At 37.0% G+C, this 14974-nt stretch overlaps 1 protein-coding gene across 3 annotated transcripts in view; it reads right to left on the bottom strand.

Moving 5' to 3' along the window:
* The window catches only part of RECK (reversion inducing cysteine rich protein with kazal motifs), a 104894-nt gene that overhangs the window by 53780 nt on the left and 36140 nt on the right, over positions 1–14974 (bottom strand). For 2 of the 3 annotated variants that reach the window (XM_004457292.5, XM_023588420.3), the window contains exons 4-6: positions 10043–10079; positions 7079–7164; positions 5322–5369 (exon numbers count right to left, since the gene is read on the bottom strand). In XM_004457292.5, the coding sequence (XP_004457349.2) occupies positions 5322–5369; positions 7079–7164; positions 10043–10079 (171 nt within the window). Of the gene's footprint in view, positions 1–4061; positions 4159–5321; positions 5370–7078; positions 7165–10042; positions 10080–14974 lie in introns of those variants that run through there. The other variant, XM_058302077.2, reaches the window with a different exon arrangement.

Genomic DNA, 14974 nt, shown 5'->3' with positions numbered 1-14974 from the left:
TGGAACAAAAAAGGTTAAGAACCCCTGCTTTACAGCCACTGCCAGTTCTCTAAAAGTTCACAAGCCTCAATGATGCTTATTCTGACACTCAAGAAGGAAAGGTACTATAAACAATCATTTTGGTAACTAGAAGAAAATGTTCCAGTCAACTTGTGAACAAGGACTGTGTAGAAAGAATGCATGGATAACATTAGCTAATTTTCAGTTTAGTGCCAGTCAGCCAATGTGCACTAGGATGAGCTATACAGATGAAGAGTATACAGCCAGCATCTATTCAGATTGTTGGTGCTTCTGTTGTTCCAGCCGTTGACTATTCCGAATATCATCCCTGGTTCTAACATTACACATTCATGAACCCCATCTAGCATGATCAATACTTCCAAATTGGCCAAGGACTGAACCTGGTAAAATGCAGATAGAAACCAGAACTGAGCACACAATATACTTGACATGATCATGTAGTAGTTACCAAACCACTTGCTGATTTCAGGAGTTCTAGAGACCAGGGCATGGTGACCTTCAAACAAACAGGTGTGCTTCTGTAAGAAGTACTCTTAAGAACTGAAGAAAGTACTCCTTCTCAAGTACAAGCCAGAATAACACAATTGCAGAACTGGAAGGATTCATCAATCAAATCTCCTGTCTGATGAAGAAATCCCCTCTACGATATGTGACTAGAGTTATCCTTTGCTTGAACATTTCCAGCGAAAGGAAGTTCTCTTTTCCTTTGAACATCTCTTTCCATTTTGAACACAGATAGGGGTCCTCCTACTGAAATTTCACCAGTATCTGGCTCTTCTTTCAATTTCCTGAGAAAGCAATTTTCAAACTCAGCTCTTTACTCTTTATCTCTACACCTTGTCCTTCATGGAACTTTCATTCAGTCTCAAGGTAAAAGGGTCTTTCAATGTTGATTTTGGGCATTTCTCTCCTCACCTTTGGTATTGTATATCTAATCACCTCTGTGATATGGGTCTTAGAGTTTTAAAAAAGACCTAACACTCAATATGCTTCAAATAATTTCCTTTAATTTTTAAACTTTAGACTATTTTAAACCTCTCTCCCAAAAGATATGCTATTGTTGCTGTATATTTTAATTCTCTTTTTTTTTAACCCAACAAGACTTGTTTTATACAATCTGTATGTGTGTTTTAAAGTACCCACATTCTATTTTTTCATCACTCCCTTTTACATCTCAAATTACTTTCTGCCTGAAGTAGATCTTTTAGAAATTCCTTTAGAGGACTTCTAAAAAGGATCCAGTAATAGCAACTCTGATTTCGTTGTCTGGAAATATCTTAATTTTGTCCCCTTTCCTGAAAAATATTTTTGCTAGATATAGAATTCTAGGCTGATAATTATTTTCTTTCAATACAGTTTAGATAATATTCTGTTATCTTCTGGCTTCCTCTGTTGCTATTGAGAAATCAACTGCTGATTGAATGGTTACTCCTTTGAATAATATCTTTTTTTTTTTTTTTTTTTTTACTGCTTTTAAGATCTTTGGCTATGATGTGTCTATAATATGTGGATTTTTTTTCTTGCTGGGAACTTGCTGGGCTTCTTTAAAAATTGCCTCAGTCCCATACTTTCTTCTTCTAGTACTCCAAGTAGAAGACTTAATCTATCCTCCATGTCTCATAAGCTCTTTCAGCCTCATGTCCCTCTGTGCTGCATTTCCATACAATTTTCCATACATCTCTTCATTTCTCTCTTCCAGTTTGCTAACTCTTTTCACAGTATCTAATCTGCTATAACAACCATGCATTGTGTTTTTATGTCAGTTATTACACTTTTCTTTAAATTCTCTTTCATTCTTTTTCAAATATACTTGCTATTTGTATTTTCAAGATTTATTTTATTTCTTAAACATATTAAACATTTTATACTCTGTATCTGATGATTTCAATATCTAGAGCATCTTCAGGTTTGATTCTGTTCACCATCATTTTGGCTGGCTGTTGTTTGATGAACCTTGTTTTCTGGTGAATTTTATCATTTCTTTACTGCAAGCTGCTTATTTTCCTTAGAACTTTATCTGTGGAAATCCTGAGAGGCCTGGAATGAAAATTGGTTCCTCCAGAGAAGATATATGTAGCAAGATATATGTATCTTCCTTTGGTACCTGAGAGCCACTACCATTTCAGAACTACAAATACATTCTCACCTTGAGGTGAATACTCAGAATGAATTTGGTTTGCAAACTCAAGTGAAACCAGCTTAAAGCTATGAATTCTCCTTGGAAACAACATTAAGATTTGAGAGAAGCAATTCTCCTTGCAGTCCCCTAGAGAGGGAGGAGATGAGTTTATTTCTTGATCTCCCTAATACTGAGGGTACAGTACCACTGGGATCTCAAATTTATTGGTGGGAAAAGGAGTAACTTTAATTAGATTTTCCACTCTCCATTAAGACCTAGGATTTCTCTCCAGACTTCTATGCCATATGAAGATACAAACCTATAAGGCTAATGCTTTCTCCCATTTTCTGCTTACTTCTCTAGACTCTTCCCTTCACTTACTTTTTGGCCTGAGCATTCTTTATATTATTTTCAGCAAATTAACCTAGCATTTTAAATTGGTTTTATCAGGAAGGTTGGTGTAGGTACCAAGGGTGCCCTACTGCCTGAAAGAGAAGTGTTGAACAGTATCTTCCTGTTTTTTACATATATCCTTGAACATCATTCCCTATATTCAATCCATCATAATAAATCCTGTTGATGGATTCTGCCTTATTCTGACTTATTCTTCTTTTTATATAACTAGGAACTTTTCTTATGTTTCACATGTTCATAAAAGCACTAAAAAGAATATAACCAACATCTATGTATCACAGATACTTCTGATTTATTCTTGAATACTTTGTTGCTGTCATCCTAGTTCAGGCCTTACTTCTATTTACCAAGTTTAGAGGGCTTTGGGTAGCTAAAACTTAGCTGGTAAATAACTAAGAGTTTAAGCTTTCTAAAATATTCTATTTGTTGTTTGTTATGTTGGTCTCCTATTACAGAAACTTGATCATCTTCCTCTACTTATAATGGGCTGAGCCCTAAAATGTCATCTTTCTCAGATTTGGTCCTACTTTGCCTAGCCAAGCAGATTCTCAGCCCAAAATAGGCCTGTCCTCTTTTTGTCCCCTGAATAAACCATGTGCATTTCTGTGAACTTGTCTTTGATCCACAGTCTTCTTACCCAAATCTTACCAATCTTTTCAGGTCTCTTTTTTTTTTGCAAGTTTTTTCCTGGTAACTCCCAACATGCTCCTTCTGCTTTCTGGTTTCTCTGAGCCGTTGTGTGTGCAGAATATATTTTAAATATCTTGACTCCATTAAACACAATTCTTAAGGATTTGAAGCTAAGTTTTAAGTAGCTTAACCAGAATTCTAACATACGTCTGACTCCAAAGTGTGAACTCTTATATATAAAAATGCCTCTAAGTATTTACTAAATATTTGTTGATTTACATAAAAAACAGACGCTATAAAATAAGATACAACAATGCTTTATATTTACCTGGTTTATCTTAGCTTGGCTGAAAGAAAGCAGAATCTTAAATGGCATTAAATACTTAAAATTCATTAAATAAATTGAACACCTAGATGTTCAACCCAGGGACTACCCCAGTGTTAAAGAAAAAATGCTGAAAGTCTAATTTTCCAAATTATTCTCATGCTGACAATCTATCAAACCAGTTAAAATAGGTTGCATCACACCAAACTCACCCAATTCACCTTCTAACAAATAGCCGTTATTTCTATACTAGTCTTCAGTAATCCTGATAGTGACTGATAATGGGGGTATATAATGTAGAACACTCTCTCTACATTAAAGTGTTCTTGCCTCTCTTTATTGCTAAATAACAGAGGAAATCAAACTGAGCCTTGAATTAAAATCTTGAGTAATTTGTGGGATCAGTTTTTAATATAAAAATAAAAGAACCCTCATGGCATGTAGATTTTTGAAATATGGTTGCTTAATCTTAAACCAAATAAGGGAGGACAGACTAGGAAAAGTAAACTAGTCTTAGTGTTTCTATCATAGGACAGTGTTTGTCTCTCTTACCTTTCCTGTCCCGTCCTTCATCAACACATACTGGCAGACTTCCTAGGGCAATGCGGAAATCCAGACAAGAGAAGGAAGCACACTAAAATAATGGAGGACAGGCTACAGGAGATGGACAGTATCAGACATCATGTGGGAGAAAAGAAGGAATTATCAGTTAGCCACTTTGTTCAAGAGAAACTAAAACTGGTCATTTCAAAGGTAGAGCGATAAGAAAAAAAAGAAAGATCTTTTATTTCTTTGTAGTAAGGTTCCTTTCAATAAGAACAGAAGAGAGTTGCAGTTAATTTGAAGATTTGTCTTCAGAGGAACAGATATAACTTAGCAAACAGTACAAAGGGACAAAAGATAAATAAGACTCTCTAGTTTAAAAATGTTAATCAAGAAATATAATTACAGGCTTTGTGAGAGGAAAAAAACTCAGAACTATAATCTAGAAGCAGGTAAGAGAGTGCTATCTTTCTTTGTGAAGAGAATACAGTTTAAGAGAAATAGAAATGCCCATGTTTATATTTAATAATGATGAATGAGGCATATGCCCTTAAGTATCCTTAATTCTATCACCTTATACTATGAAAAACAATAATGTCACATTTAATAATAGAGTTCTTTAAATAAAGTAGCCCCAGTGATAAGCTTTTTCACATCAGGGACAATCTTCTGCATGTATTTTGCATGGTAAAAAATATCTCCTCTACTCTTACCCTATATTAATATCTTCCCCACCTAGATTCCACATGAAATCTCACCATTAGGAGGAAAGAGTCCTTCAGATTTAACAAGCCTTTGTGATTCAGTTTTTTCCCCACAAATGCAATACAACATGAAAGTTTGAAGCTAATCACTCTAGCAGCATGATTTGTTTCTTTGATTACTTTTTTCCAAAACAGAGGCAGTTTATAAAAATGAACATCTGGATGGGACAAGGAGTAGGAAAGGGTGGCAAAAGAGGATACAGAACCTAAAAAAACTTTATTTCACAACTTTGGGTACCAACCAAGTTGTTTCATCTGAAAACATTATATGTTAAATCCTCTCCACATGAGATTTAGACATTTCTTTAAAATTAATGCTTAATTTCAACAAAAACAAAGTGATAATATTTCAAAATAAGGTAAATCGCAGTTTTGTCAGGGCTAAATTTTTTTATAAGGTAAAAGGCAATTTGTGTAAGAATGAGTTCATTTTTAAAATTTAAGTGACTTTATCAATTGATAACATTTGAACAGTCTATCCAAACTGGTTTAATAAAATGCATACCTCATATTCTTTTCTGCAAACTTTGGAAATATCATTCTTTGAAGATGCCTAAAAGCCAACAAATTTCTCCATTAATTTATTACACATGCTATTCAGTGCAGGTCAAAAAAGAACAAAAATTACTCTAAGTATATGTTAATTGCTGGTACAATATTCCTTATTTCATCAAAGAAAATCTTCCGATGAAATATTTAAAAGTTTATAAAATACAACAAACAGTTTTCATGCAATTTCTTTAAAACAAACATCACCCCAGGACCTACTCAATATTCTAGAGCTTCATGTTAACTTCTATGGCTTTAATCTCACATAATAACACAGTGCTTTTGTTATTTCAAAAACAACATGGCTTTGAAGGAGATGTAAATCAGAGGGCTTTTTTTTTTTTTTTTTTTTAAGCTGAATCCAAGTCTGCAGCAAATTTTCTTGTGAAGCTCTGCCAGGGCACTTACATTGTGCTTTGTCTTTAATCATTCATATTCTAAGTTTTCATACTGAACTTATTCAGAAAAATGTAATGAAGGGAGGAATTAAAGAAGGAAAGATTACTACCCCAGGCAATTAACAAAAATTATTTTCATGTAATTTTCTTATCAAGTTTATGAAGAAGATATCATCCCCTCTGCAGATGAGAAATAGTCAGCAAGTTATCACATTTAAGTATGTACTTTCTATATAAAACAAGCCAAAACAAATCTGCTGAGAGGTGGCCATATGACATCAGTTGCCACTTAGAGATACAGTTCTAGAGACATAGGGCTCTGGGCCCTTGTTCCATTCGTTGCCTTTTGTTCTATTACCTAGGTCCAAATAATTTCGGATGGAGAGAGCGAAGCAGAATGTGCAGGCAACTGCTTTAGACCCATTAGAGTTCAAATCCTCTGCAACTCAGCTTCATCTTAATGCCTGGAGGAGAGCAGCAGATAGCTATGCTATGTGCTGCCTTAAGAGTGTTGTTCAGGATATATAGGAAATATATAGTGGAGAACTCCGTGTGAAAGTGAAAGCGATACTATGCCTCCTATACTCCTGTCCAGAGACCAGTCCCTAGAAGAAGAAAATAAGAACACTTTCGTGCTATGGTTTCTTGTCCATCTAATTTCAGTTCTAAATACTCATTTATAATTTTCCAGTTAAGTCCACTCCCACTGCTTGGGGTATGAGGAGCCAGGAGGCTAGTTTTCCCACAGTACTCTGAGGAACCACTATGAAAATATATACAGTGAGAGAGAACTAAGGGGCCTAATCTGAATTGAACCAGACATGTATCAAATCAAAAGAAGTCAAAACTCATTGTAAGAGTTGCACCCACCTTAGGAGCAGAGAAGGGATATAAGAATATGCTCAGGGTCAAACCATGATGAAGTAGACAAGAAAAAACAAAATAAGCCAAGCATGTCAACTACTCTTATGTAGGTATATCCTAAATTTACAAGAACCATTTGGAGTCATTCAGCTTTGACTCAGCATGACTGCAGGCAAAGTGCAAAAGGTCTCAATTCCTATAATAGTCTTTATTTGTGTAGCAGAGACAAGGGAAAAACGATAATGAAAGAATGAGAAAGGCTGACGGTCTTACTCATAGTGGCCATAACTGAAAAAGCAGCAAGTCTATGGTCTATGCAAGAAAGGCTAAATTTGCAGCTTTTGTTGGTCACCTTTCTAAAGCTATGAGGTGGACAAGGTTCAAGACAAATGCACAGCTAAAACCTAAACTGTACTCCACTCTGTTTAAGTACCAGATTGCCCAGTGTTACCTGCTTGCATGTTTGTCGACACTCTGAAGCAATTGCCAGTTCACAGCAGCCTAAGCCAACCCAGCCATCAGACTTCTTAAATACACCTTAAAAACAAAATATTCAAACATTTTGGTCATAAATTGAAACAAACACAAATAACATGCCAAACTGGTTCATGGATACCACTGAAAGTCAAAGCTGGTGTCCACAGGAAAACTAGCTGAGGCAGCAGGGCCTCAAAATTATTAACTCCCTCCCCTTCCATCCTTACTTCCAATGCCACATCAGTTTCCTCAGGATCCCTCACAGTATGAGCATCAGATCCTTTGTTTCTCCTCTTTTCCCTGCCCACCTTAAATTCTATTTAGGACAGTCTCACTCTAGGGTACATAGTGCTTCCACCAAAAGACATACAGGGTAAGGAAAGTGAGGGAGAAGCCCTCCTCACCTTCACTATGAATCAGAGGCAAAGATTGTAATTTAATTTAATTTAATCAAAAAGCAAACAAACAAAAACCCTACAAGTATTATTGTATTCAAAATATTAAATACCTAGACTAGAGTAAAACATATGATTCTATTTAAAATGGATACTTAGACAGGAACATCTGTGAGCCAGGCCTGGCTTTGATGGGTACATTTGTTCGGGTATATCTGATCATAGGGCAAAGTAACTATGTACTATTCTGGTTTAATTTATGCACAGGAGTGATTTCTCCAACCAAATTACTGTGATACCTAAAAGATGATATAATATATAAGGTATTCTACTGTGTTTTTCAGATCTCTTTTGGAATCATAAATGTAAATGAGAAATTCCTAGGATAAAATTAGGAGAGAAAAAAGACTTATGCTTACAGGGATGTTGCAAATTCCTCCTTACCACCTTTAAAAATGCTTTATGCTATTTCCATAAAGTACACAGATCTGCAGATCTAGATCGACATCCATACTAAATTAGATTATTATTTATATATGGAAAAATGTTAGGGCTTCTCAAGGCAACAGATAACATGGTTTTCCAAAAGAAACTAGAACTTGATATAACAAATAGAAGTATTCTTCTAAGAAACAAAATAAAATACATACAAAAAAGCAAAAGGCCCACAGATAAAGCTCTCAAAATATAATTATAAACCATTCCAAAGTTTATATAAATACAATTTGTAAAAACTGACCAAAAACACTGCATATTATAAGCTGCTGAATTCCTATGTGTTTAAAGGTTGCAAAGGGCAATAGACTCCCATCCTGCCTCACTGGTTTTCTCCAAATCTTTGCTGCTTGCTATTCAGAATGCCTCACATTTTAGAAAGAATTTTGAATGGGATAAATGTCGGCCATAAACTCTTGTGAACTTTTATACCATAATGCAGTATATTGTTGTTTTCACGTACCTGGTGGCCTCTTAGAAAATACTAAATTATTTAATAAGCATTTACATTTATTGAACCCCTACTATGTACACGATACTCTAGTAGATGCTATGTGAACTATGAGATGGATACAATATATAATTTAGTCCCTTTTGGCCATTACACTTTGGCAGAAAAAAAATGTGTACATATGTATTATTCCAGGACATTAGGTAGAGGGATAAAAAAGAAAACAGACAAGGAGATAGGCAATTTCAGGAAACAGTCCATTTACTTGAAATGAAAACTTCAAATAGTGTGTCAGGCCCTTGGAATTCAGACATTACATTAAACATACTCCTTTTTTCAAGGCACTGTCTTTAACCAGGGCTATAAAATGAGCTTCAATTCTAGGAGACCTTGTATGCCAAGCTAGGGAGTTTGGGCTTTATTCTGATGGAAGCAGAAGGGGTTCTTTTTGAAGGGATTGGGGAGGACAGAAATGATGTGCCGAAATACCAGTTACAAGGTTAATACAATATTCTAATCCAAGAAGGTAATAATAAAGGCTTCAACTAGGAATAAGAGGAAGGATGCAAGATTTTGCAAGGGGAAAGTTAATGGAGGTAGAAAGAAAAAGAAGTCAAAGATAACTTGAGGAAGCAGATGTGGCTCAAGCAGTTGGATACCCGCCTATCACATGAGAGGTCCTGGTTCGGTTCCTGGTTCCTCCTAAGGAAGACAAGCAAGACAGTGAGATGACACAATGAAGAGACACAATAAAGAACACAATGAGAGGCACAAAGCAGAGAGTGGAGGTGGCGCAAGTGATTGGGCCCCTCCCTCCCATATGGGAGGTCCTGGGTTTGGTTCCTGGTGCCTCCTAAAAAAAAGAAGAGGAGGAGACATAAAAAGCATACAACAAACAGACACAGAGAGCAGACAGTAAGCACAAACAACAAGAGGAAGGGAGAAATAAAATAAATCAAGCTTTTAAAAAAAAGATAACAAGGGTTTCCAGTCTAGGGTCATTCACAGAAAGGGCAGTTATAAGGTGAGTTTGATTTTGGGTTTGTATTTCAGATGCCACCTAGATGCAGAGATCCCAGTAGGAAGTCTAGACGCCAGAATGAATGATTTGGATTTAAGGGTTACCTCCCCAGAGGTGATCTGTTAATGGTTCTGGGAAGGGATGAGATTACAAGAGTTGAGTATGGAGAGACACACTGGAATTACCATAATCCTTATGGGGGTAAGAAGAGAAAGGAGGAGAGACAAGGTAATGAGCCAAAGTGGAGTCACAAGGAAATAGTGGTCAATAATATAAAGTGTTGCAAGAAAATCAAAGAGAATATGTATTAAGAAAAAGCCATAAGATCCAGGAGCCAAGAGATCCTGGTGATCTTTCCAAAAGAGCAATTTCAGTAGAATGACAGAAGAGGGGACAAGGGTACAACATTAAAAGGACTGAATGAATGAGAATGATACATCTGCAAATTTGGGTGATAAAAGGGGAGAGGATAGAAACTCGGGTATACTTCATTTTATATAAACTATGACATAGATATTGCAAACACAAAATAAGTTTTTAAAAATAAAGTTCTAACTTTACACTTCCATGGCTTACCTGGCAAAGACGAATTCATACAACTCCAAATGTCAACCTAAAATCGTAATAACCAAAAGGCTTTTATGTAGATAACCAGTTCTTAAATATGACAATTTACACAGAAATTACATACAGCTAATTTGATTATGGCTGTTACTATATAGTCAATCTTCCAGTACTATGTGCTTATCATCCAACTAGTCAGGAAAGAAACCAAAAAGCTGAGATGCAAAAATACTGCTTGCTCTTTTTCCCATTTTCCCATTTAAGAGCACTTAGTAAGAGTCTGCTTACTAAGGATGCCTAGTAAGGATGCTTCTTGGAGTCACGGTTTTCAAGTACATAGACAAAAGTGTCTATGGAGTGACTAAAGGAAATGTGTAAGTCAGAACTTTTTGAACATCAGGTTTTTGTCCCCTATATAAAGCAGACCACCATATCTGAAGAGGCTTTCAGGCAAGCTCAGGCTTTCTTAGCCTGGCCCATGAGTATCCCAAACACTGAGGACAGCCCAAGTGTTAAAGCCATTTTAATTTACATGGTTCAGAAAGCAAGCATCAATAGGAGGAAAACGAGATGACAGGATAATGAGAAGTCATACATTTCACCTTACTACAAATTCAACTTTTCAAATTCAAAATAAATGATTTAGTTATAACAGTTTCCATAAAATCAGTCAAAATACAATAATAAATAAAATTCCACACTCCAGATAAAATACTATATAATAAAATTTAAAGCCTGGGAACAACCAGCAAAACGGCGGAAGAGTAAGGAGCTCCTAGAGTCAGCTCCTGCTACAGCACAGTTAGCAAACACCTAGAGCCCTCTGGAGGTAGCTGAAGCACCTGTTTGGGGGCTCCAGGAGGCCAGAGGTGCATCCTGCAATATCCCTGAAGGAATGGAAGGAGGAGACTGCCTATCTTCAGAGAAGACTCATAAGTAGAATGCTCCACACCATGGAAGCTGGTGCCCATCCTCCACTGGAGACACAAGCTGCCTCGGGAGCTGTTCCACGGCTAGAACTGAAAGCTCCACTTCCCAAAAATCAGGGAGGAAGAGACGGTTGGGCACCAACTTCAGCTACTGATGCGTAAATTCAGCAGGCTAAAGTGTACTCCTGAGAACAGCTAAAGTTTGAGCCTGTCGAAATCAGAAAGAAGCTGGGAGCTGCCATCTTAACTCCACTCCTGGCACGAGGGGAAGGGGGGTGGACTGAAAATCACAGTGCTGGTGGGGACCGGCTTCTTTACATCCAGATCAGATTGCGCTCTAGCCTAGGCCCCAGTGCCACCTCCAGCAGGGAGGAAGCTGAGGGGACCTGTGCCAGCCCCTCTAGGAAATTACTGGCCAAGCTGCAGGAGCCAGTGATTATCCTACTCTGAGGCAATGAGCTGCCCTAGGAGCTACTCTGTGGCTGGAATTGGAAGCTCCATTTCCCAAAACCAGGGGAGGAGGAAATGGTTGGCTGCCGATTTCAGCTACTGATTGGTAGACTTGGCTGGCTAAGATATAATCCTGGGAACAGCTGGGGTGTGAATCAGCCCAAGTCGCAAAGAGGCTAGTGGCCATCATTTTGACTCTGCCCCCAGTCTGAGGGGAAGGCAGGCTGACTGAAAATCACAGTGATGGTTGGAAACAGGTTTATCCAGATCCATCTGCAGCCCTAGACTAGGCTTCAGCCCCACCTTTGGCAGGGAGAAGGCTGGTGGGCCCTGCACCAGCCTATCCAGGTAACTGCAGGTACCTTTGGCTGGCACAGACTGAAAATCAGAATCTACTGGGGCAACGGCAGTCAGCTTAGACCTGCACTGCATAGATTGCTGGCCACACCTGCAGCTCCATCCCCACCCAAGGCAGGGGAGAAAGGGGCATGAAGCTTCATCAGTGTCTCTGGGCAACTACAGTTTAGGCCTGTATGACTTGAATTATTCCACACAGCTGTGACTCTGTCCCTACCTCTGGCAAAGGAGAAAGTTGGGAGAAGCTTCATTGGTCCCTGGGGCAATGAAGGCGACTTGAGCCTCCACAGCTTATAGCACCAATTACAACCTTGGTTCCTACCGCACAACCAGCAAGGGAGAAAATGCAGGAAGCCCTAAACTAAAGAGAAAAACTGCACCCAGAATAAATATGCTAGTAAGCCAGATGCCAAGACACCAACAAAAAATTACAATTCACACCAAGAAATAGGAAGCTATGGTGCAGTTAAAGGAACAAGATAAGCTTCCAGATGACAGAAAGGAGTTGAGACAACTAATCAAAGATGTTCAAACAAATCTCCTTAATAAATTCAATGAGATGGGTAAAAAGATTAAAGATATTAAGAAGACACTGGATGAACACAAAGAAGAATTTGAAAGCATACAGAGAAAAATAGCAGATTTTATGGGAATGAAAGGTGCAATCAATGAAATTTTAAAAAGCACTGGAATCATAGCAGATTTGAGGAGGCAGAAGAAAGGATTGGTGAGCTTGAAGAAATGAACATACAAAAGAACAGATGAAGAAAAGAATGGAAAAAATTGAACAAGGTCTCCAGGAAGTAAATGACAGCAAAAAGTGTGCAAACATATGTGTCATGGGTATCCCAGAAGGAGAAGAGAAGGGAAAAGGAGCAGAAGGAATATTTGAAGAAATAATGGTAGAAAATTACCCAACCCTATTGAAGGACATAGATATATATGTCCAAGAAGCACAACGTACTCTCATCTGAAAAAATTCGAATAGAAAACGCCGAGACACATATCAATCAGAATGTCACATGTTAGAGAGTTCTGAGAACAGCAAGAGAAAAGCAATGCATAACATATAAGGGATACCCATAAGATTAAGTGCTGATTTCTCACCAGAAACCACAGAGGCAAGAAGACACTGGTCTGATTTATTTAAGATACCACAAGAGAAAAACTTCCAGCCAAGAATCTTATATCCAGCAAGACTGTCTTTCAAAAATGAGGGCAAGATTAGAATATTCACAGATAAACAGAAACTGAGAGAATTTCTAAGCAGGAGACTAGATTTTGAGCAAATACTAAAGGGTGGGCTAGAGTCAGAAAAGAAAAACAGGAGAGAGAGGTCTGGAAGAGAGTCTAGAAATGAAGATTATATCAATAAAAGTAACTAAAATTGTCAAAAGTGTGGTGAAAATAAAATATGACAGATAAAACTCAGATAGTCAGGAATAAACTTAACCAACAAGGTAAAGCACTTGTATTCAGAAAACTACAACTCAGTGTTAAAAGAAATAAAAAAAGCCCTAAATAACTGGAAGAACATTCCATGCTCATGGATTGAAAGACTAAATATCATTAAGATGTCAATTCTACTCAAATTGATATACTGATGCAATATGATCACAATAAAAATTTCACCAGCATTTTAAAAAAAAATTAAAAACATGATCATCAAATTTATTTGGTAGGGTAAAGGGTCCTGAATAGCCAGAAACATCATAAAAAGGAAAAGCAAACCCTCATTGCCAGACTTTAATTCATATTACCTAACTACAGTGGTAAAAACAGCATGGTACTGGCATAATGGCAGACACATAGACCAATGGAACCAAGTTTATGGTTCAGAAGCAGACCCTCACATGCATGGTCAAGTGATTTTTGACTAGCCTGTCAAACCCACACAGCTTGGGCAGAACAGTCCATTCAACAAATGATGCTGAAAGAATTGGATATCCATAGCTGAAAGAAGGAAAGAAGACCCTTATCTCACACCTTATCCAAAAATTAACTCAAAATGGATTAAAAAACCTAAAAATAAAAGCAAGAACCATTAAACTTCTAGAAGAAATTGTAGGAAAATATCTTCAAGACCTGGTGGTAGGTGGTGGATTCTTAAAGGAGATAATAGGAGGACTGAGATGGACTCCTGATGTTTAATGTATGTTGAAGTTTTAATAAGCTTTACTGTAAAAGTGTGGAAATGTATAGAGTGGATGGTAACACACAGTGAGTAAGTAACAGCTATTTCATAAATGGGGATGTGGCTGAAAATGGTAGTCTAGGTATGTAAATGCCAATTGACAGAATGCTAGAGAATAATCTAGGAACTGAATAGCACAGTAAACTGAGGTGGATGAGAATTGTGGTTGATGGTACAGATGCAAGAGTGTCCTTTGTGAGCTAGAGTAAACACATATCACTACTGCTGGGTGTTGGGAATGTGGAGAACCATGGGAAAAACACAGCTGGTATGACCTATAGACTGTGGTTAACAGTAATAATATTCTTGCATCTATGCAAAAGATGTACTGTGTTGATAATGAGGCAGTATGGAAAATGTGAGCCAAATGTACACTATGGACATGGTATCAATCAGATGATATTATCTTATCTGTAGCAAATATTCCACCACCATGTAGTGTGTTGATGGAGGGGTATTGTTTGGGAATTCTGCACATGTGCATGATGGTTTTAAAAGTTTACAACTTCTGTCATAAAAAATATATTTAAAATATAATAATAGGGTGGGTTAGGGAAAAACACACCAAATGTAAGATTAGGACTATGATTAGTAGTAAGATTTTGACCATATTCTTTCATAATTTGTAACAAACATCTCATGACAATGCAAGGTGTTGGTGGAGGGTTGATGTATGGGACCCCTGTATGATGATATGCATGTTTGCTTTGTAAGTTCACAATTTTTACTATATACTTATTGTTTATGTATGTTCATATATAAATGATATAAAGATAATAATAACAGGGTTGGTTGGGGGAAAAATACTTTGGTTAGGAGTAATATTTTGACAATGCTCTTTAATCATTAAATAACAGTGCAAGTTATTGGTGGTAGGGAGAGTTATGAGAGTCCTGTATGATGTTATAAGTGTTTGCTTTGTCAGCTCACAACTATTATTACACCTTACTGTTTATGTATGTTTATGTATGAATGATATACTTCAATAAATTAATTTTAAAATATTAGAAAAAT

This window comes from Dasypus novemcinctus, chromosome 8, assembly GCF_030445035.2.
Source record: "Dasypus novemcinctus isolate mDasNov1 chromosome 8, mDasNov1.1.hap2, whole genome shotgun sequence".
Classification (NCBI taxonomy): domain Eukaryota; kingdom Metazoa; phylum Chordata; class Mammalia; order Cingulata; family Dasypodidae; genus Dasypus; species Dasypus novemcinctus.
Note: the sequence above shows the minus strand (reverse complement) of the source record. Positions and strands in the feature narration are given on the sequence as shown.